Below are 24205 nucleotides of genomic sequence, written 5' to 3'. Positions count from 1 at the left end.
GGCAGCGGGTGCAGAGAAGGCAGGGAGCAGTCCAGGAGTCAGCGCTGGGTTAATCAGAAGGGCTCGTGGACGGCTGTGCCAGGAGCTCTGAGATTGTTTCAGGTGGAAGGTTGGTAAGGGAGTGTGTTTGCTCACTGCCTCCTCCTCGCAAGCCCTCTCGAAAGCTGGAGCTTAAACGTGGCCGTGTTTGAAGTGATATTTCCACGCCAGAAAGTGCCACTTTCCCTGCACCCAAGGCCGTGATCTATCCTTTCCTGTATCTGCTGTTAACGGAGCTTGTAATTTCAGGTGGGGAAGGTAAACAGCTGGAAACGAGGAACTCCTCAGAAACAAACACTCTTCTCGACGCAAATCGCTCTAGCAACGATGAACAAGGGAAAAGAAATGTGGGAAGGGCATGGTATGGTTAACAGGGGGCCTGCAGCCCAGATTTTGGGGTGCTCTTAGGGTCTCTGGCTGTTCCAGCAATTTACGGGGATTGTAGAAGCCCAAATTTTTATTTATTTATTTATTTATTTAATCTGTGCTTAGCGGGACATTGCCAACGTTTTCCTTGTGCCTTTGAGCTGTGGTGTTTCCTCCTGCTGGACAAAGTTGTGAAGCTGCAGCTGACTTGTCAGGAACTGGTCCCTCACCTGCACCAGCTCATGCCAAACCGGACCCTCCGAGCTGCTGCTGGTGGCCACTCGGGTCCCTGTCCCTCAGCTACAGCCACAAATGGTCCCTGCCTATCGACACACAGCACCATGAGGCTGGGATCTGCAGGAGGAATCATTACTGCCACCCCACATCTTTGCTGCGCAGGAGCTGGTTTGAGGGAGGGCAGCGGGGCCAAAAGGAACTGGCCCAGCACTCAGATATTTGCATTTTCCACTGTTCAGACAAGGATGAGCCAAAAGGGAGCAGCACAAGACTTCTCCCTCTCCTCAGCCCATCCCCAGCATCACGAGCAGGAGAGGCAGGGGCAGAGAGGGGCAGATCAGTAACGTGGCCAGGACAAAGGGGCAGCTGCGATGTCTGCTCAGAGCAAAAAGCCTAGGGAAATTGTTAGAAGGTTTCAGCAAAAAAAACCCTGGGGACACTCTAGTCTGAAGATATTGTTTAGGCTGAAGCATAGGCTTTTCTGTTTTAAATTAGACTCCAGAAAAGGAGTTATTTTGGAATACACACTGCATATCTTCTGCTGGATGCATCATGGGCACACCACCTGTTTACCATGCCTGCTCTGGGGTGATTTATACACAAAGGATCTTGGCAAAGAACTGTCTTCGCTTCACTTTTGTAAAACCAAAAACCAACCTGGCCTGACTATCACAGAGATGGGACAAAGCCAAAAGCTTTCAGCTGAGTGTCTGTTCCCTTCCAAGGCTTGGTGGTCTGGATACAAAGAAACCGAGATTCAATTAATCCTGGTGTTGGTTTTGCAAAAACATTTCTGCTGGATTTTGGTTCTGAAAACAACAACTCCAAACTCTGGTGTCCTTGGGAAAGAAATGAAAGACTGCTGAAAATAGTGCAGTTGGAAGGCTGCTTTCCTTCACAAAGCCTTCCACAGTGTCCTGCAAGCCTGTAACCCTAACAGGCGTATCACCACTGAGTGAAACCGAGTCTCGGCTGCTGAAAGGGTATGAGTCTGCGTGCTGTCAGATGCTCTCATGCAAAGTGTTGTCATACTTCAGTCACGAATCTTTGCAATGCAGTAAGAAACTAGAAGGAAGAGGGGAACTGCCCGTGTCAGTGCATTTCCAGTCCTCCTCTGCATACAAGCGGGGAGAGGTCAGCTCGAGGGGCTGGGCGGGTGCTTGGTGCTGGAAATGCAGCCCTGTGCCTACCATCCGTCCACTGAACACCCCTTTTGGCCACGATACGGTGTCAGCAACGAGATGTGCAGCTCCTTCGTGATCCTTTTGGAGCAGCAGAAATGACTGCGAGCTTCTCACCCCTGGAAATGTGCAGCTGAAGTAGATATACACGAGAAAACAGCGCTGCAGCAGTGAGGGCCAGGCAGCACCCAGAGATGATTTTGCAAGTCCAGAGCGGCAGAAGATTTTGAAATTTAAGTGCATTAGCACTGTTATACAAGGACTTAACAGATGCCAGCGCACTGACTAACCTAATAAGCACAGCCTATCCCTGCTGCCATTACTGCTGCCTCACTGGAAGGGCAGTTTTGGCCAGGACGACGTGAGTCACACGATGGGGAGGAGGCGGCGACGCTGCTCAGGAATCCACCTTGCTGCGTGTGGCTGGAGGATGATACCTGATGTCCACGTGTGGCAGGATGGAGGGGACACAGACAGCTTAGCCCCCGGCATTCCTCAGGACCAGTGCTCACCTGGCGAAGCGTGCAGAGCTAAAAGCCACCCGCGCACCTCACTGTTTGCTACACAAGGCACTCAGCAGCCGACACCATGCGCAGAGCACTTCTTGCCTGTGTATCTTCTTGCAGTGAGACCGACAGAGATAACCACCTCCTCAAACTGACGCTCAGTTTCATTCTCTGTTATCAAACCACCTGATCAAAGGCCACTTACCCACACTGCAGACGTCTCAGCCCATGGCCAGACATGCCACATACCAAAGCCTCTGGAGAACAAGGCATCAAAACTACACTTATCCATTAACAGTGCAGGGGTGACAGCCACTATTTACTTTGCAAATTCTGAAAGACTTAAATCTCATAAGGTGATTATGCCATTAATTAGTGAAATGCAGTCATCTCTGGGGTGTAGCACAGCAGCTGCTTTGGCTGAGCAGCAAAGAAAAAAACAAGCAGGCAGCGTAACATGGTGGTAGTACTCCAAAGAGAAGTCAGTCCCTCTCCCAGAAGGTATCCCTCTTTCCTTGGTAGTGTGTGAATGTTGACTCCAGTGTCTGGGGGCATCTGATGAAGCCTGAGCCCTGCATTTTGCAGGATATGAGTTTTCCTGAGAAGCTATACATGCAGGGATTATAAACCCAGAAGGGGTCTCTGGTCATTCATCCCTCTGGCCTCCTGAAAAACAGACCACAGAGCCTACCTGAATGATCTCCCCTTCAGACTGTGGCATTTTTTAGGAAAAACACACAGGCAAGAGCGCCGTATGACAAATGCAGGTCTGAAGAAGGCACGTTTATACCACGGCGAATTTACAGACTGAAGCTGCACGGGAGGAAGGAGGCTGCTCCCCGAAGAAGCCCACCTCCTCCGGCTGAGGCCTTCAGCCTGCGCACGGTCCCCGGTCATTCAGGGGCAGAGTCAGTGCCAGCACTGCTCCAGCCAGGTGCTGGCTGCTGCTCATCACCCTTCAGCAAGCACAGGGCTGGGGCAGGCACCGGGGATCTGGTGTTCCCAGAGGAGGATGCTCAGAGGCGAGGGCGTTCATGCGAGGCGCACATTAGCCCAGCACGGCCCGCCTCAGGTCCCCTACAGTCAGCAGAGAGGGAGGAAAATCTCCGGGGTATCAATTAGGGCAGCAGATCTAGCCTGGAGGAGGCTACGTCCTCTGAGAGGGACGGGAGAGAAGTTTTGCTAAACTAAAGACATTTTGCTGACCTTTTTTGATACCTCCTGTTTTGCAATGCCACCTCAACAACACTGCGGTCCTTCTGGCCTAACCCGACAGGAATATTCCTGATGTGACAGAAATATTCCTGATGTGGGAGCACTCAGTGAGGGCTCTCAAGCTGCTCCAGTGATGCTATACACCATCTCCCCACTGTCCTGCTCACAGGAAATCTGCCTGGGGATCTCAGCGTATCTTCAGAGCATGTTACATGGCAGCAATGGCAAATGGCTCCTGTGCTATCTGCAAGCAGAGGAGAGAGCAGCCCTGGGACTGTCTTATTTTGCTGGAACACACCAATTCTGGTCAAGAAAGAAGACAAAGTTTGTTTCAAGTCCCTTCTGTCTTCCACCTCAGGGAGAAGGAAGCATGCCTATCATTTACAGGAGCAGGAAATGTCTGTGAGTCACTGCTGGGAGAATTACCAGGGCTCCACAGAACTCTCCTCACTTGAAAGGAGTTGGCCACCACATTCCTGAAAGTAGTGTTTTAAAAAAAAAAAAAAAAACAGATAGAGGGAAAATAAAAAAATTGTTACTAAAATATGGGGGTCGATCTGGGAATTCGCTCCCAAAAGCTCATAATAAAAAACCTCCAGCTAAGAACCAACCTCTGTTGTATTTCTTAGCGCTCTGCCTAGTTTTTCCTTAAATGTGCAAGTCACTTCTCTGGCATGTCTGCTTAGAGTCTAAAAGGTTTTACTCTCAGGAAGCTTTTCCTTCACATTCAGCTTAAATGTGCCATTTCTGGAAGTCATCCCCTTGTCTTTTACACTCTAGCAAGCAAAACAAGTGTAAATTAAATGGAAGACACATGAAATCTTTATAAAGTCCCGTGTTTCCCCTAGCTTGAAAGTTCCTTCTCTTTGGAGCAGAATAGGTCTTTATTCTGTGCTGTATTTTTCCCCATCAGAAAATGAAGAAGAATATAAATTTTCCTCATGACTTGAATTTAGCTTCATCAGCAGCCCCCTGCCGATGTAATTCATCCCAACAAGATTCTTTTTTTTTTTTTTTTTTTTTTTTTTTCCCAGTGAGCTGCTGCCCCTTCTGCCCCTCCTCCCGACAATTCAGGCAGGGAAAACAAGAGAGGAATTAGACAGACAGAACTTAACAAGCTGCAACTTCAGGCCAGGCAGGAATAACATTTAAAATATAAAAAGCAAATTTTTATCAAGCCTTTTCCTCCCCAGAGACTGCCACAAAAATATTCCTTGTTTGTCGCTGAGAATGAACCATTTTTCTCTTTCATTTCTGCTTTCTGTCACATATTTCATTTTGGCTGCCCCTTCTGTCTTTCAGCTTGGGACCTAGGCTGCTAATGCAGAATCACAGATAACTCAACAACAAAATGCCTGTATTATCTTTTTTTTTTTTTTTTTTTTTTTTTTTTTTACGAGTCTGCCAGGTAATTGCAACCCTAAAAGCTTTTGCATATTTACCACAGAAACATGTCTCTCCTGGAGGATGGGACTGTCATCAGGTAGAGTATTTCATTTAATAAGCCTCTTCTGAGGTACAAACTAGGGCTGGGGATTTTTTTCTGGCCTCCTTCAGAGTAAAGGACAAGCAGATAAAAATCAGCTGCTGCAGTGCTACATTGTCAAAGTTCCTGTTCCTGTGAAAATTAACTCTTAGTGAGCTCAGAGCTCAGGAAGGTTTTGTCGGTGGGATGTTTATCAAGTAGGAAAAGGGTCTGAAAACAACTCATGTGATATTTTTTCCCCAGTCCTCTCCATGCATAGGACAGAGCTCTTTCCTATTTACAAAGAGAGCAACTACCCTGCTTTTCTGTAACCCAGCTGATGAGCTGTGCACGATACCAGGACAAATTTTCATTAAATCAGTTCATCAAGAAGGATTACGTTTTCCCTCTTTGCTCCTGTTTCACAGAATTACAGTAACAAAAACATGGCCTAAACATTTCTAAATTCAGCTGTCCTTTAAAAGAATATGCTTTTTTTTTTTTCTTACTTCTTTTACCCTAGCCTGAGCTAGCAGTAGAATTGCTTTTCTTGGCTCTTGGGATGCCAAATCAAGCTGTTTGGTACCAAAAAGAAGGTCTGAGGAGAACATCTATCAAGGGAACTTGTGTCTTGGAGTCGAGACGATGACCTTAAACGAGAAGAGGCTCGTTTGCTGAAATGTTTAACAGACTGAAGGGGAATACAGCTGGTTCACACATTTGCTTTGCATGCACCTATGCAGAGGTCATAAACTCTATCCCAGCACAACATACTTGTCATTATAATCACTGTGAGTGGGAATCAGCAGAGTGGGAATCAGACAGGCCCTCAGTCCAACCCCAAATTACTGACAATACTCGTTCATCCCTACCAACAGCATCCCGCGTGGAAGAAAAGTGTGTTTGGCCAACCTTGTTTTAGAAAAATCCCTGCTTTCACTTACAAACAAAAGCTAGAAGATACAGCTAACATACGGATTAATTGTTTAGGTTAAGGCCTTTCTGAAACCAAGAACCTACTTGTATTGACTTGGAAAGGAAATGTAGACTCCCCAGATCCAGTCCCTCTTCTGGAAACAGTCTCAGAGAGAAGGAAGCACAGACAATGGCGAAAGGCTTTCTAAATTGTAAATGGTAAATTCTTTTTTTTTTTTTTTTCCCCAACAGTCAGTATTTTATGGTTATTTACAAATTGACTATGGTTTTCACCACAAGTAAACTCCAAGAGCTGAGCATATTCCTATTGCCAACAAGCCTTTCTAAGAGCCATCCCGGCTTAGGATTAAGGGATGACTCTCATCCATTTGCAGCAAAGAAGCAAAACTCCCGTAGGTAAAATACTTCTAGCAATGCTACTTGAGCCCAGTGTCTTACCTGTAATATCTGGATTGAAGGTAGGTAGAACACACAGCTTTAGACACATGGCTAGCTGAACCGAAGTCTATGACCTTGACCCTATATGGCTGTCGAGATGGATCTACCAACATGATGTTCTCTGGTTTGAGGTCAGCGTGAATCAGTCCCAGGCTTTTCAACTTCATTAGGGCAGTTGCTACCTGCTGGAGAATTGGTCGAATGTACTTAAGGGGCAAAGGACTGAATTTGTTTTGTTTTAGGAAATCATAGAGGTTCTGCTCCAACATTTCAAAGACCAAGCACGTGTGATTCTTGTGCTGGAAGCACTCATACGCGCGGACGAAGTTGTAGTCATCCGCGCTTTCTGTGCTTAGCCGAGCCAGGATGCTCACTTCAATCTGGCCTTGCCGGGCATAGGAAGGATGGTTCTTTAGGATCTTGATGGCCACAATCTCGTTAGTGCCACGTTTCCAGCATTTGACGACTTGTCCGAAGGTCCCCCGGCCAAGAAACTCTAACACTTCGTACGTGTTGGTCATGGAACAGAGCACCTCATGTTGCACCAGTTGGTAATCCCCTTCGCTGTTGGAGCCACTGTTTTTGGAGGTGGCTGTGGAGGTGGTGGCGGTGGCTACGGTGGCCCCACTGGCATTGTTCTGAATCATTGGTGGATGCTCCTCGATGATCTGCACGCTGCTTGTGTTCTCTATCTCCTCACTCTTCCGCTTAAGTCCACATTTTTGGTAGGTGTCCAGAAGGCTCACAGTGCTGCGACGCATCAGGTTGTGTGGCCCGCCCAGTGTTTGCCCAGACACTGCAACCACACCAGAAGTGCTGTTGGCGGACGTCACCACGATGTGCCCCGTGCTTGCTGGGAAGATGATGGTCTGCTCGTAAGGGATGCTTGGATTGGGGATCTGGAGGGAGGCGTTGACGGCTGCTGCGGCGGCTGCTTGGGAGGACTGCACGTTCTTGCTCTGGCTGTAGACTTTGCTGTGTGTGCCGTACCCGGTCATATCCCAGTTCGAACTCGGCTCCACTTTCAGTTTCTTCACGCTACAGAAGGCACTTGACTGAAGGGTGTGAGGAGAGAAAACTTGCACATGCGAGGCCATACCTGCAATAAAACACCAGAGTGAAACCACAGTGTCAAGACGCCTTCCCCAGCTTTTTCCATTTGTTCGGTGGCAATAAGGGAGAATGGGATACAGCCTTCAGATACAGCACACGCACAAAATCAAGTTCTTTCAGAAATATGTATTCAACACAAATAAAAAACAATGCTCTAAAATAAATCATTACTCCCAGCTGAACTCTACTAACAAACACTGAGACTTCTGCTCTCTTGCTCTTCCCCTTCTCATTTTTAATAACGAGAATGTAAATGTTATTTTTACCTCCTTTGCCTAAGGAGACTCCTATTCCCATTGTCTCCAGGAATACACATGTACCTAGATCACTTCTGCTGATGTAAAATACTGCAAAGCATTCTGCCTGTGGAGGCCAAATCTCAAATCCTCAGGCTCATCCTGTATTAACAAGTTTGGCAGACGTGACTTAAGACCTCTGTTTACCCCCATAAAACCACTGCGTAGCTGCTGGCTTGCAGAGAGCCAGGATGGGACCAGGAGATGACACACCATGACAGGCAGAGGTGCACTGACAAAGCTGAAGAGCCAGGACAGAAGCAGCAGATGATGTCTCAGGTTGCTTGCCAAGTCTGTGTGTGGGAATCGTGCACAATGCTTGTCTCTGCTCAGGGACACTGATGATGGGAGTTAGACAACACGAGCTTCACCGTGTGCTCTTACTTGTCTCAGATTTGTAAAATTGTGTTCATCTCCTCTTATTCACAGTGACAACACTGTCACTGGAAAGCAGATCCCCTGGAAATGAACGGCATTGTTAACGATACAAGGTACAAATTAGCATGTGGTGGAATCAAGTCCTAATATAATTTATTTTTTAAGAAAAGAAAAAAAACACTGTTTTTTCTCCTGTAGGAGAACTAATGATCTTCTACACCATTATTCAAAAAAAAAAAAAAAAAAAAAAAGAAACCCACAACCTCATAATCAAAGTCAAAATAAAGCATCACTGAGACAGGCTGACTGAGGAATCTGGGTAACATCCCACTGAAACAGAAAATGTTCCTGTTCAGAAGGTGGTCTATGGAGAAAAGGACGGCTAGGTCCCAGCTTTCTGCTGGCTCTCCCTTCCCAGAGCAGGGATGGTGCTGCTGGGGCGAAGGTACCAAGAACCCCACAAGTCTACTGGGATTTTTATGGAAGAAGCCAGTGCCCGGCGAGAGTTAAAGCAGAAAGGCACACGCTCCTTCAACCCTTCTGTCTGTCGTCAGTGTTTCTTTTTAATAAACCAGAATGACTAGGGAAGAAAAAGACAATATGCTGAGCTGGCACCGCTGCTGAATTATTAAGCACAAACATAACCTTGACTTGTTTGCAGCTTTAAGAAGTTAGAAGCTGAAGGAATGCTTCAGCAACAACAACACAACAAACTCGGCAATGCGCATGGATGACTCCTTCAAGTGGAGACCTTCCAGCTCCCTTTCCTCAAAGAAGCCCGTTCTCCACTGGTCGCTGTTGTTCTTCTGAAGATGTTCTGGAGTACGTAAGCACACAGGTGCACTTACACACGTGCATACATACACATACACACCTACATCGAACAACACGAGCATTATTCCACACTGCCCAAACCCTGCAAACCGCAACAAGCCCTTCTTGTCAGGCATGCCCCCTTCCCCTAATCTCATTTTTGATACCGTTTGCTGCAATTCATGTTAATTCCCCCCCCAGAGCCTATTGGGCAGCAATTTCCAAAGCTCTTGCAAGTCATCCCCCAGCTCCCTGCCCCTCTAAGAGCTTTCTCTCCTCTCCTTTCCACAGGGCGATGATGTGGCCACAGATGCCGTAGCACGCGGCGGGCTCGGAGAACCGCAGCAGTATTACTCAGCTTGTCATCCCGGACACAAACGTCGTGTGTGAGTGAGCTGAAGCTGTGTTTGTTTTTCCACTGATTGAGAAGAGTCACGGTGTTCTTTCTAGTACAGTACCAACCCTTCTGGAGAGTGGGGTTGGCGTGATGTATGTTTTCCCCCTGGACGCGAATAATAAAGCAGATGTAATTGGTAACATATTGTGGAGCTAGCTGAGGTGTAATTTATAGCTTTATGGCTTTCATTTCGTGGTGTGCTTGAGCAATATCTCTTCATATAAAATAAAAAGGGGGAAAAAGGATTGACGCAGAAGAAGGAGAGAGGTTCTTCCCACATGCTCCCCTGGAAATAACCCCAGAAGACTCAGTCTCCCCCAAATTAAAGTCTTGGATGAGGAGCACAGCAGCTGCAACTTTCTCAGTGCTGCTGTAAAAACCAGGATAATCACCACCATTAAGAGCCAGACTTTCAACTGGTGCAAACTGGCAGAGCTCCAGTCGGTATCAGCTGACGCTAAAAACAAGGTCAGCAGTCACTCAACATTGTCAACGTCAGATGGCTGCCTGTGCCCCTCGGTGAAATGAGTTGTTGTTAGGGCTTGGTTTCCACATCAACAAGCCCCTTGCTGTCCCTGCAACGCTGTTTGCACAGGAACAGGGCACCCTGTTACCCCAAAAACAGGGGAGTGGAGGAAGGAGGTGGCTAACAGGAGGACTTTGGACTCCACTGCTGCCACTGCCACCCTTCTCAGAGGTCGTACTTCATTGTAAGATAAAGTTTTTTTTTTTTTTTCCCCCATATGAAATCTTCTTCCTTCCATCCAAAATGATTTTTTCACATCTGAGGTTTTAGGGACACATGTCGTAGGAGAATAGCTCGGCTAGCTCTTCAGCACAGTCCGATACAGAGAAATTACAGTCTGACTGACAGCTTGGTGGTGGGAAAAGAAGGCTTCCACAGCAAAGTCATTTTTATTGCAAATTTGCCTGTGCAGCTAATGTGAGAAAAACACAACCTCAAATTTCCTGAGGACATTTTCAATTCATGCTGGTGGCATATTCTTTTTTTAAAAAAAAGATCTTTACTCCACAGCAATGGCAGAAATAGTAGTAAATGTGCACAGGAGTTGGAGGGCTTGTTACAAGGATCAAATTCCACCTTGCAGCCTGCGATACGATTTACACCTTCAGCCTTTTGATAACTGCCAACGACGCCAGTGAAGAGACGAGCCGGCTGGGGCATGGTGATCCACGCCAGCCCAGCCCCATGGCCACGATGCCCTCGAGCATCCCCCAGAGCCAGCCTCTGGGGAAGGAGCATCCTCCTCCTGGGCTTTGGAGAACACAGGGCTCATTTTGATATCGCCCCCACGCTCGCCTGGCAAGTCTCTGGGCTGGGAGCTGAATCAAGGCTGGGTGCGATGCATTAAATAAAATTGATAGTTCCTTTCTTTAATAATGAGTTTTAGTGTGGCCATTTAAAGCTCTCACACAATTGATAGTAACTGGATTTAATGGGGCCTTCCCTGCCCTTGATATGACTTAGGTAACTCCCTGCAGCATCCACGTGAGCCGAAGTATGTAGTGTGCAGCAAGGGGACAATATTAAAACAGACCGAATTACTTTTATTAAAAGACCCAACTTTATTTTTTTTTTCTTTTCCCAAGAACTCCTCCCACATTGGCTTTCACTTAATAATAATTTAGCAGGTGCTGTTTACAATTCAGATGGCCTTCTTCAACATGCACACATCACGCAGCCGCCTCACCACAACTTCCAACAGGTTTCAGGGAAGCGAATGAGGTAAAGTTCCCTCTCCACCCACCTCAGCCCAGAGGGTGAAAAATACACTTTGGGGACTCAAGACAGAACAGCTTGAAAGTCACTGATGTTTTCTTCTGTTTCATTCACAGCACTTAGTGCTGATTTATAAACGTGGCCTTTGCAGTGGCAGGAGACCAAGCCCCTGCCCTGTATTAAGTAGGCAGGAAGACCTTCCGCAGTACCTGCAGAGCTGCCAGTGCGCTGTAACCAGAGGCTGCTTGCTGACTGCTGGGAGAACGACAGAGCCTGCTTGAAAAATACTGTCGAAAGCACACGGCATGTGTTCAGCATATAAATGATGCGCACAAGACACTCCTGAAATAAATATCTTCCACTTCTCCCCAGAGAGGCACAGGCCTGAAAACTCATATACACACCCGGGTTAAGGAGGCAATGAAAAGGGGATCTGCCAGGTATGTCTAATGTATTGCACTTCCAAAATAGCCGTGTCTAAAGCACGGCGCTCTTTGTCAAGGTGGCCTCTGCGAGGCCTCTTCTGAGGCATTGTCCCCGGTACCACACGCTTCTGGAACCTCCTTAAAGCTGACGTCCCTGGAGGCTACGCAAATTCCTTCCCCTGTGCTACCGAGTGTCTGGAGACAACCTCAAAGCAGAGTTCAGACCTCAACAGCCTCGGCTCCTTCCTGTCCTTGGTGAGCAGAAGATGTCAAGAGGAAAATCCCTCTGCCTTCCTGCTCCGCTTTTCCTGTCCTGCTACTAAAACTGTCTCGTCCTAATTAGTAGTTTCTTAACTGCTTCAGCAGAGCATGGCGGCTCTCAGGGAAGTGACAGAGCCTGCCGCCTGCACTGCTCCAGACCTGGCTTCGTGCAGCTCCGAGCTGCCTTCCTGGATCCACGTCCCACGGCCAGGGGAAGAACACTTTCCAACACACAGCGAGACGGCCAGGAACCTCTGACCGCCACCATCTTCACACCCCCTGTCCCACAGCCACCTCAACTGCCCTCCTACAGAGGTTGTGAGGTGGATGAGCCATCCACATGGGGCCTGGTCGCTGCCACCCCAGGTGGGAGCCATGGTGAGCCCTGGGGGAGCTGGGTGAGTCGGAGACACCACACATCCCACACAGAGGGACAAGGAGGCAGGCCCCATGCTGCTGATGGCAACCCAGAGGCTGCGCCAGCCCTGTCCACCCACAGCCACCACATCTGGTGGGTCGCTAGACAGTGCCGTGCAAGCTGGCTTCAGGCTGTGGGCAACTGCTTAAAGAAGCCTGCTATACATCTGAAACACCATACTCCAAGGAATTAGTGAACAGAAGCCACTGCCAGCCACAGCCCTCCCTCTGAACCATCTGTGCCGTCTTTTATTTTGTCTCTGTAGACCCAAGTCAAGTCCCTGCACTACGAAGCCTTTCCTTCAGAACTCAGTGACCACAATCCCACTTCTCACCACTACAAAACTCCACTCTCCCGTATCCACTCTAACCCACAAGACCCTACTATTAGCCATCTTCTTTTATCTAGAAACATCACGATTCCTATTCATCTTTTTAATGTGGGTTCAGGTGCCCACGAACCTGAGTAACAAGTTGTGGGCTCTTTGACATGTTTCTGGTTTTAGGCACATGAAGTAAAATCTCAGAGACAAACATATAGGCTGTATTTAAGTCCTTAATTACACCTCAGTGAAGGATTTTTTCAGGGTCACCTCCGTCTCCCACTTTAATGAATTGCAGTAATGACAAGAGATATTATAGATTTCCTCTGTAAATCCTGTGGCTAGTTTATGTTTCACATTACAGTTCATTAATGATGCAACACCTGAGAACGCAGGTTAAAGTATTCCTCACCAGCGGCTCGGCGGCATCATTATTTCCCTGCAAATGCTGCAGCCACCAGACCAGACACCGACTTTAGGCCTTGGTGTGAGAGGGGCCAGCAGTCATGCTGCCCTGAGCAGGCAGGGGCTGAGACATTGGATCCCCTCCTGGAGGAAAACCCAGCACAATGTGAACAGTGGAAAACTTTCTCTCCGGGGCCACAGGAATGGAAATGAGGGCAGCACATGAATATGTTTGTTTTGACAAAACAGAGCTAGACCACAGTAAATAAACTCCCTTCAGCATACCTGTCAAAAGGGTACACCTCTATGGGTATCATACCGTACCTCTATGGGTATCATGCAATAACGCTGCAAAAGCTCTGGCAGGATATCTTCAGACATAATGTAAGAGAGCTGGGAGCCTGCAGTGCCCAAGGCAGGTCCCAGCAGCTCCAGAAGGCAGATGAATAGCCCTGCCTTATGAACTTCACTGAGCAACAGCCCTCCTGAGCCAGAGAGAGAAGTCTTCAGCTCCTGTGAGGACTGCTGGAGTCCCAGCAGCAAAATGAGGTGACAAGTGATAAGGACAGAGGTGACAGCAGCACCTGCAAGCCTTCGAGATCTGCCTGAGAGTGTGAAAAAACTTATGCATGATCTCAATGCACAGACATTTTAGGAAAGTAGGTGTCAATGAAGTCAGGAACAAGTTTTACAAACAACCACTTGGTACTCCCGAGAGAAGCAAGCCTCCTCTGGAGACAGACTGGGGATGAGAAAGAAAGAACAAGGCCACGCCGGGCAGGTGGGATTGACAGCAGCCCTGCTTTGAAGCTCTGTCTTCTAAGGCACTGATGAGTGTCTAACAACACTCTGCCAAAGACGTCCCTCTTTTCAGCTTCTCCCAGACAGGCAGGCAGAGGAGAGGCTGGTACCCAGCTGCGGGCTGTGGTCAGCGTGCTGGGAGAGCCATCAGCCTGGCTGCTGGAGGAGCAGACCGTGGTGACACAGCAGTGCCATGCCGAATGAGACATGGAACACGTCTGTAACACCACGCTTCAGCCAGCTCCTCAAGTGATGGGGATGGCCAGAGGAGATGGCAAAGAATGCTACCAAGGAGTGCTCTGTGGCTGCCCCACCGTGAAGCCCAAACAGTGCCAGATGAACCTACAAGTGGTAATTTGCATTCATGTGCCAGGTAGGACTGTCTGGCAACAGCACATGTTCTGGCCAGCCTCCTTCCTCCCATCACATATCTTCCATGGAGGGTGAGTGGAGCAAATGGCAACCACAGCATTTCTACAGAACCTGAAGCTTCCTTTGGAGAGCTGTACAAGACAGACTGAGAACTAAATATGACTCCGGCCAGGGCTTGCCCTGTGCTGAAGCTTAGCACGTGTGTGGGTCCATACGTCCAACCTCCCAATAGATCTGTAACACGAGAGTCTCTGGGCTCCCACCAGCTCCGTCTCTGATTACCACTTGCTGACGGAGTTGCATCCTGGAAGCAGAACTGAAAATAAGAAGGCTCTCTCTCAGTGTGACTCTGCTTTCCAGGCAGCGTGGGTCACGTCACCCAGCTGGGTCACTTCAGTTTCCTTCTTCCAAATAGGGGGGACAACAGTATCCCCATATTACCAAGAAAAGAGAGCATTTGCTTCATTTTCCACCCCATATCCCACAGACTTCACTAGCTGCCCTACCTGCCTGTCAGCAATATTAGTTCCCAGAAAAGGGTTCCAGGGGCTCTGGAAAAGGGACCAAAATGAATCAGCATTTGCCTCTGCTGCCCTGCCTGTGCCCCCATCACCCACACAGCGCTGGCAAACTCGTGGAAAGGATGTTTGGGCTTTTTCCACCACTGCTGCCTCTCCACCTGGATGCCTTCCCACCTGTAAATATTAGCTTTGTAATGGCAGTGACTCCAACTCGCCCGCAAGTGCAGTAAAACCACAGGGAATGGCTGGCACCTCGCATACTTCACTTGTCAGAAGCAACCCTACCTGTGAAGGCAGGACATGGGCAAGGCTTGTTGGAGTCTCAGGCTGAGCCTCTCACTCCCACAGGATTTTTTCATAAGTGTTTCATTTGCAAAGAGGCAATTGCATGACATTCAGCGCTTGCTTTGTTTACGAAATCTGAAACTCAGATCAAGCACTAGCTGGGCTGAAAAGGTCAGCTTGCCTGTTCGCAAAGTCCCTCCCTTCATTTCATTTCCGTCAGGATACAGACCTGTTGGAGAGAAACAAGCCTCTGGTGAGGTTTGGACGAAATACGCAGGATCCGAGCTGCAAAGGAAGATGAAGATGCGAGGAGAAAGGTGGGGAAGCTGGGCACAGAGCTGTGCCAGATCAGGAAATTGAGATAGACTGATTTGGTGACCTCCTGACTATCCCAAAGCCAGGGTTAACTACATTACCTCGCTTCTGCAGCAACATCTCCCTTTCAAATAACAATGACCAAAGACACGACTTACAGCACCCTACACCGAGAGCTATGGGGTGTTTCAAAAAATTAAGAAAAAAAGGGTACTTCAGGTTGACTGTTTGACCTGCGCTTTAAGTAGTTAAAACAATTCTGTAAATAACCTGTCTTCCATAGGCACAGAAAGACACCTACACAGAGAAAAGCCCTTCAGTTGTGGAAGGAAAACACATCTTGGGCATGTGTTTTTCAGCCTGCCTTCTGGACTTTAGCCTTCCCATTCCTCAGGGCCAAGAAAAGTTCCAAAAGTGAAAATGGTGGCCAAACAGTCACAATTTTCACTGTTATCCACAGCTCTTGATTCGTATTCTGAAGTGAGTATAAAACCAAAGATGTAAGAAATGCGAAGGGCTGGGGCCTCCAGCACAGCTCAGAACTAGGGCGGGCAGAGGCACACGATGGGATGGGGAAGCACTGGGTTGAAGGTTTGGATGTAAATTAACTTCTCCTCAAAAACACCGATTCAGTCATCTCTCTATTTCACAGGCAGCATCTGAAAAGAGTGGCCCTGCAGGAAAGTGCCACATAACAAGTTTGTCTTGATCCCTTCTTCTTTGAGAATGCCAAGTAGTTTGTAGTGAACCAAAGTGAAAACGAGCCGCAGTGCTCCCTACGAGAGCACCCAGTGCTATCACAAGTATCCTTGGGAACCCTTGTTACTGTGATCATCCATAAATCCCAGTGATTTTGTTTTTATTTTTTATCTGAGGTTGCACTGATCTCTGTCACACCAAACACACGGCCACACTCAGACACACATGCACATGCCTGCACATGCACAGCCACAGAATGGCCCATGTAGGCAACAAACCTCTCCTCCAAAAGAAACGAGTGAAGCTATTCAGGTACCCCAAGCAATCCTGCAGAAGTGTTTCCAGACACTGCTCTGCCCCACACCGCTGACTTGCTATGGGCAATGGGGTCTGGCAGCACCTGCCTGGTCTCTCGCTGTCTTCACAACCTTCTTTTTAAGCAAGGTCCCAAAGGACAGGGGCCAGTTCAGTGTGCAGAAAAGAAGCCTGGTTAGCCAAGGATGGGCAGCCTAGGTGATGCTCGAAGCTCTTGTTAACACAGAAAGAAAACCTGGTTTAGGCATGGGGATAAATTACATGAAAGATTTCAGAGCCTTGAAGAGTAAACATCCAAGAGCTCAGGAAAGGATATCTGACTTGAGAAGGAGGGATATAAGGCCCTTGTGTGTGATGAAGAAGCTGAGGGATACCAGTAACTGCCTACTCCCCCCCCAAAGCTCTAAAAGAGAAGAAATCAGAGGAAGTCATTAAGAGAAAAAAAAACAATAAAAACCTCCACGTGTACCGGCAGAACTCCCTATCTACCATCAGTCTCTCCCCCAGGTTTCTCTTTTGTGCAGGATATGATTATTTATTGACATATTTACTTACTCGGCTCTGCACTGCTTAATGCCATGGCTTCAAGGCTTCTTGCACTAGCAAGACTAAAGAATGACAGAAGAGGAACAAAGCTGAACCTGAAGATCCAGCACAATACATACCAAATGCCTTCTGTGGTGCATGCTACTGCCGTGATGGGCTACACCTTCAAAAGCAGGTCCCTCAGCTGAGACAGCCCCACCATCAGACCTGCTGTACGTGCTCCTCTTCAACCAAGAAAGTGCAGCCTTGGTGGGGTGTACAGAGAAAGATAACCCTTGGTGCAACTTTGCTCCAGTCTGCTTGTGCTTTAGAGATGACAGGCAGTGCCCTGAATGGCACCTTGCCGAGACAAAGGCACCTGAGCACACCTCAAGCCATGTACGACTGCCTTCACTTGTCACTGCCAGTAACACCTGTGTGGCACTCGTGGGCACAAGAGTAGCTGAAGCCAAACCTACCAAATCAAAAATCCATATTAGAAAGGATAGTTAGCTACAGACAATAGGCTAGCCAAATAAAGGTGTTGTCAGGCCTGCATTTCACCCATGGTCCTACATTGGTGACCTGATGTGTCACTATACACTTTTAACAGGCTGCAGCCACTTACCTAATCTCTTCCATAAGCATCTTCTTGGCACTAATACAGCTGTTTTGCAGCCATGTCCTTTAAAGCCACAACACACCGCTCTTTCTTTTCTATACAGCAAAGAAGGTAGATAATTCAGGCTAGATACAATGGGACAAGTTCAGCATCATCAAGGCATCAGTGACAGCACAGCCAAGCTGTCCACGGTCTCACCTACTGTTTTTGACCAACAATGAAAACAAAGTCAGGCCAAATGGAGCCAAGGGGAAAGAAGAGATTCTGGGAAAGTAAGCTCTGAGTGATTTCTCACAAGAAGCAAACACACTTCTGTTTCCACAGGATCCAGAAAAACAAATCAGTAACATCTTGTAGTCAATCACAAGAGCTTTTGATAGCTCTATGAGAACCTTGGACACCTTATGTCTAACATAAGAATGCCTGGAGAGAAAAGCTGCCTGAGGTGGGCCTATGGCTGTTGCTATAGTGATTATGAGAATCCCAGTAAATGATGAGAGGGGGAAACTGCCAAAAAAACAAACCCAAAAACAGCTAAAGGAATTTAGTACCAAAAGCCCCATGAGCATTCGTGAGGCCTTCTGCACTCAAAACTCATGGAGAGCTTTCAAAAACTTTCCCAAAACAAATATCCCTGTGGATGAAGAGGCTGGAAACTAGACTCAGCAGAAGTACGGTAACTGGGGAAAGAATTTCAGTGGGAAGGGGGCCAGTTTACACCCCATATAAACACCCAATTAATTCAAAGTTTGTAGCACTCCTTTGTGGACATAGTCCCCGGGTTTGGTCATTATTCATATCTGAAAATAGCCACGCTTCCCTCTTCAGTCCTTCTTGGGCTCATGGGAGATGGAAATGAGTCACCAGAGGACCAGCTGAGTCATCCAGTCAAAGCTTGGGAAGAGATGCAGAATTGGTCATCGCATCCATGATTAAAACGTGGATGACGGCAGCTGTCCTAGCAACCAGCCATGCACGAAGCAGCGCAGGCTGGAGACCACTACCAGACGTTACTTGAAGGCAGACAGAAAGAGGCCTTAAATGAAACTAGGACAAGGCCAAACAAGCCGGATCTGCACCTGACACAAAGCCCTTCTCCCCCCGGTTCCCCACCCTGGCCACATTAGGAAAAAGGGGGCTCCTTTGCTCAGAAATGCCCTCCTCCATCTTCCAGATGACCGGCAATTTCAAGCTGCATTTTCCAACTTCTCCGAGCCAAAGCCCCAATTTGTTCCATTTCCTTAGTGTATCATCAAACCTTAACAAAACCCGTTTCAATATACAACCTACCTGAGGGCCAAACAACTATGACCTTTCAAGAACACGGCTCTGTATTTCATTTCGATGTCTATTGTTTTCAGAACAAAAGGGAGCGGGGAGATTGCTTTTGAGCACAGAAAATGTATTTACCTAACAGGCTTTTTTATGGCGATTATGAAAGTTTTGTGAGCGAGTTCAGTGGGAGACTGCTAGGCCCGGCCTGGGTGAGGCAGGCTATGAGCAGATGCAGTGCAAGCTGCCTCAGCCTGGCCTAGACGATACAGCACAACCTCATATTTCGGCACCCAGCACGTGGTGTTGATCCCGACCTGTGCCCAGCCCGGACAAATGTGGTATCACACTGGGCACACACACACCATCAGGCACGTCTCTGGCTCATTGGGATGGGCAAGAAGCACAGGGTGGGACCTCAGTCCCACAAAAGTCAGTCATGTGCATAAAGTTCACAATGGTCACGTTCATACCAGCGCCTACAAAATCAGCGCCCTGCGACACGGAGTTTGTCTTAATCTCTGTTCACATTTATGGTATTCTGGCAAAAGTAGAAAAAAATAGATGTCGCTGAGTGACAAAAAATCACTGGGGGCTAAGGAAAGCCCTAATATTAACTATTATGGAAATATTTACTTCACAGAGGAGACAAATAAAAGGGAGAAGATGTAGCTCTACAGCAAAATGAATAATAGGTAGATCTCCAGGGAACATCTGTTCTCCCCGTGTTGTCATGGAAGAATAACATTGACTTGAAAGGACTGGAGCACATTTCACAGCTGCTCGGGGAAACCCGTCTCGTACGGCTCACCATCGCCCTCTGAAACGCACTGCCACAAGATGCCAGAGCCAGCGGCCTGCAGGACTCCAAAGCAGTTATAGGGACAACTCATGGGGCCAACAGACAGTGCAGGGCCCTGTGGCCCCCCTAGAAAACCTGCTTTTGGCTGGCCCTAGCAGCAGCAGTGTGTGGCACCGAGCAATGAGAGGTGAGATGGCACAGGCCAGGTTTCCACAGAACTGCTCCGTATTTCCCAACTCCTGATGCCACTCTTGTTTTTTTCTTAATCCTTCTTTCCAGCCTGTTCCTGGGTTTCAGCGAGGCTGCCATGCATCTGTGCCTCTGCTCCCAGCCCCTCAAAAAAGAAAGAAAAGGGAAGGAAAGCTGAAAGGTTTGGATGGGCACCCACGAGCAAAGGCGCAACCAGCCAGTGTAACGCTGGAGCCTTAGGGAAGACAGGTGTCAAACAGAAGCAGGTATGATGGACATGGTCTTTTAAAGACTCAGCAGTAGAGACTCGGAGCTGTTAAAATGAAATGATAACACAGCCCACGCTCTGCAGGGACAGAAAATAAATATGAAATTGGATCCCGGCAGCACCGCTAGATCCCCAAACTGACCCTCCCTCTCCTTGCTCTGCCTGCTCCAAGAAACAGGCTATTCCTGGAGGAGTTTTAAAACATAAAGTCCAGGCAAGTGTTCTGATGTCCCCTCTGCCTCCCAAAGCCTACAAGGGCAGCTCCCTGGAGCAGCCCCTGCACCCGGAGCCCTCCGGGTCCTGGCATGAGGGGCTGCGCTCGTACCAGCCGCGAGCAGTGCAGCAAACGGAGTGTGTGGCTCGGCACACGCAAGCTACAGAAAACTTGTCAGACTGTGCAAGACATGAATCATATGGATTGCCACAACAGCAACAGAGTGTGTGCAGCCCTGCAAAACAAACAAACAAACAAAAAAATCCACAGACATCCCGAAACACAGATTTAAGTAGATGGCCACTCTCCCAAGGCTGCTGGTATAGTTATGCTACAGGGCTTGCCTGAAAAATATAGTTACCGTCCTGGCTTGTGACACTTTAGAAATGCTTCTGCATGGGGAAAAGCAAGAGTAACACTCAGGCTCTTCCCACTGGGCACCTGGACCCTGACCAAGTAGACGCGAGGGTTGCCTGGGATGCTGGAAGTGGGCAAATACTTGCAAGTAAAAGCTGCTCATTAGTCACTGGGGGCTGTGGCTGCAGAGGCTGCTCCGGATCTTCTGGAAAACACACCTCCGAGTGCACTTAGCCAGCTGGTCGTAGGTGCTGGCTGCCTCATACCACTCCTGCAGCCTGCATTTGGATGTAGGCAGGAAAGCTATGCTGGAGAAACGGCTCTTTGCTCATGGAAGTCCTCTTCCTCCCGGAGCCCTCAGTGCAGCCTTGAGACATGCCTCACCTTCTACCCAGCGACTGTGAGACTGTGACCCAAGAAATGAATTAGGCTGGCAAAAGTAAAGGTTCAAGGCCAGTTTGTTTGTTTTTCCTGGAGGACCCAGGCCAACAACTCCAGCTTTTCCAGGTCAAGCCAGTGTCTGCATCAGAAAATATTCAATAAATTCTTTATTTAACTGTTCCCCTAGGGCAGCCGACTAGACCCTCATGCTCCAGGCACGTGGGTCTGTGTCTGAGTTTAAGCACATGAATTCTTAACTGACTTCAGCAGGATAACTCACACATTTAAAGCTAACCACATGTGTAAGCATTTGCAGGATCAGCCCATTAGTCATCTTCCCTTGTTTTCTGCAAGGGGTTTTGTGTAGAAAAAGCAGTAAAAAAAAAAAAAGCAAAAACCCCCACAAAGCTTGCAGATACAGTTTAGGTACCCGAGTCATACTTGAAGCTAAATTAAATCCCTCTCTCCCACTCTCCCTTTTTTTAAACTAAGTCATTTTCTACCAGTTCAGTATTTGGTCTGCTGAAGCATTTAACTGATTGAAAAAGAAATCCTGGGGAAGGTTTGGTCTAGAGAACCGATGCTGACTCTCTAAGTCACATGCCCGCAGAAGACCTGCACAGGCATTCATCAGTAGTCCTTGTCCCACAACATCTTGTGGATTTTCCCCTTCCTTCGTTCCCCACGGCCAGCACCATGCAAATTCGAACAGGCTCCCTGGTCTGGCAGAGCTCATCTGCTCCTGCTGCACGTTCTCCACCTGGGGTGAAGAATCCTCTTTGTGACAGGGCGCTGTCACTGCGGCCAGTGGTGAGGTCACAGACCGAGTATTGTGGCTTCAGCTGGGAAAAGAAGCAGCGGGAACAGATGAACTCTAAAAACAAAGAGATTGTTTTGATGTAAACAGCCTTCACAGCAAAAAAAAATAAAAAAAATAAAAATGGTATTAATAAAAATATGATAAATAGTTTTTTCTAGGCAGACCTCTCAAAGTCCCAGTGAGGTACTGAAAGGTTTCTCATTTTATTTCTGTTTTGCTAAAAAATGTGTCTCTATTAGCTTTAGAAATAAACATATTCTATCTCTTTTTTTTTTTTTTTTTAAATACCTTCATGTCTCATCATTGTCCCAGAATAAGCAAACACCATTGCTGTGTAAAGAAACAGGTCTCAGGAAATAATGAACTGCGTGTTTCCAAAACGCTCCATAAATCCACAGGCAGCTTGCAAATACCGCCCGGTCTCCTGTGTGAGGGTTGTTGTTTTTCATAGAAGTCACGTATTAATGCATTTTGAAAAAGACCTTAGCCCCATTCAATCACAACCCTTCCACCTTCACACTGAAAACCAGAGGTTATAATTACACCCAGGAGCAGGAATAAATTAAAACAAGTGCTGGCGCCACCTTGTACTCTTTTTCTGAAAGCAAGGTGATCCCTTCTACCACGGCAGATGTGCTCTGGCCCAACTCAGAACAGCTCAGGCTGGTGTGAAGGGGCAAAGAGCAGATTTTCAAGAAACTTTTCAGAGGTCAGAAACAGAAGAATGCACTCTGTGTCCTAGCAAATATCAGGTCTTCAGATGGGGGACAATACCTTCACCACCTTTCCTTCTGCCTCCCAGGATCTCTAAGCTCTGGTGCCCTGCAAGCTCTGCAGCAGGGAGGTAGGGCATACACAAGTCACGGGTCAGACACTTTCCACCCCTTAGTACTGGGTATTTGGGGAGCAGCAAATTGTGACAAAGTCAACAACCTGCAGTTGGGTTGTGGAGAACAGGAGGTGAGGACAACAGACGGATGAAATGCAGCGGACTCCCAAAGGGCTATGTTCAAGTACTCAGTTTCTTCATGCAGGCACACGCTACACGAAGCAACACCACGGGACCACAGTCCCCTTGTTCCTCGCTCACAGGGTCCTCAGGTTGAGCAGGATCAGCTCCTCCACCCCGACTTCATCGGCACGGTTTCAAAAGAGCTGAGTAGGGCCGAGAGATCTCACCCAGATCTCTCCTGCCATCAAAAAATTTGGGGTGAAAAGGTGTCCTGTTAAAGAGCAACAGCAGACCTGCTGAAATGAGCACTAAAATAGAAGAAATCCAGTTTCAAATAAATCAGTGTTCCTTCTGCAGTAGCACAGCTCTCAGACAGACACCCTGTGGGGTGAAGGCTACACACTGCTCCCCAGCTCCACACTCCCTCCCAGGACACAAGGCCAGGGGAAGTGCCTGAAATGCCAAGGAGCCCTCAGGTGCCCATGGAAAACAGAGCGCTGGACACCTTATTCCGTGAGCAACAGGCCCACCACTCACTTTTAAATTATATTAAGTCGTTTTTAGAGTTATACACTTAAGAGATGTCAGTTCAAATGCGTGCCTCCTTCTGGATGAGTCAATGGCAGGGAATGTGAAAGGCATTTGCTATTAAAAAAAAAAAAAAAAAAAAGAGCAAGACAGAGAAATAGAAAGAGAAACTACGACTGCTTTAAAAAATTGCCTAATGCTTGAAGAACTGTAACACCCAGCCATTGCTGGCAGACCAACCCTTAACAAGCCTTTGTGAAAGCTCACAGATAGAAGGGGAAACGTTGCCAGGACCTCAGTTATCAGCTTCTCAAGGGATACCACAAATAATAAGCAGTTCCCTCCCCAAAGTACCCTGTCGGCATCCTATCTTTACAAAAAAATGACCCTTAAATATTCTTTCTAAAATATAAACTTGCCACGTGTAGTCAAAATTAAAAAGAAATACAAGGCATTTTGAAAAGAAACTCCATGGGGAAAAGCAAGAGTGGAATAACCAAACATCAATTATGGAAGCCACATCAAGAAGAGGCTCTTGTGCAAAGGTTTTAGGGTTTAGGGATTTGAAGAAAATGTACGTTCTGGTTTGACTCATATGGTAGGCAGAGAACAAACAAGTTTCCTCAACTTGTACAGCTCAGTGATCTGCTCCTGCGCTAAACAGTAACCCTTTAAAGTCAGACTACCTACACAACTCTTATCACTTCCAGCTCCTGGGTCACGGCAATCTTTGCTCTCAGCTCCCACCTGCTCCACAGCATCAAAATGAGCAGCGCCCTCCCACCCTAAGTCAGTGCAGAAGCAGCAGCAAAAACCACGGTGGCACGGGCAGACTCCTGCCGCAGCGTGCATCCCAGCCTCCCCGCAGCTTGGTCATCTGTAGTGTGATCGTGATTTGAACTCAAAACCCTCACCCAGAGCATCCTCCTCCCCTGCAACTGCCCCCACATGACTCTGAACTCATAACAGGCTGTGGGCAGCGCTACTTCATTGTACCTGAGGAAACACATATGGG

At 47.8% G+C, this 24205-nt stretch overlaps 1 protein-coding gene across 4 annotated transcripts in view; it reads right to left on the bottom strand.

Moving 5' to 3' along the window:
- HIPK2 (homeodomain interacting protein kinase 2) overlaps positions 1 to 24205 on the bottom strand; it is a 122200-nt gene that overhangs the window by 75259 nt on the left and 22736 nt on the right. For all 4 annotated transcript variants that reach the window (XM_032196341.1, XM_032196367.1, XM_032196350.1 and 1 more), the window contains exon 2: positions 6384 to 7482. In XM_032196341.1, the coding sequence (XP_032052232.1) occupies positions 6384 to 7482 (1099 nt within the window). The remainder of the gene's footprint in view (positions 1 to 6383; positions 7483 to 24205) is intronic.

This window comes from Aythya fuligula, chromosome 1 (genome assembly GCF_009819795.1).
Source record: "Aythya fuligula isolate bAytFul2 chromosome 1, bAytFul2.pri, whole genome shotgun sequence".
Lineage (NCBI taxonomy): Eukaryota > Metazoa > Chordata > Aves > Anseriformes > Anatidae > Aythya > Aythya fuligula.
The sequence above is the reverse complement of the archived record's forward strand: the minus strand, read 5'-3'. Positions and strand labels throughout refer to the sequence as shown.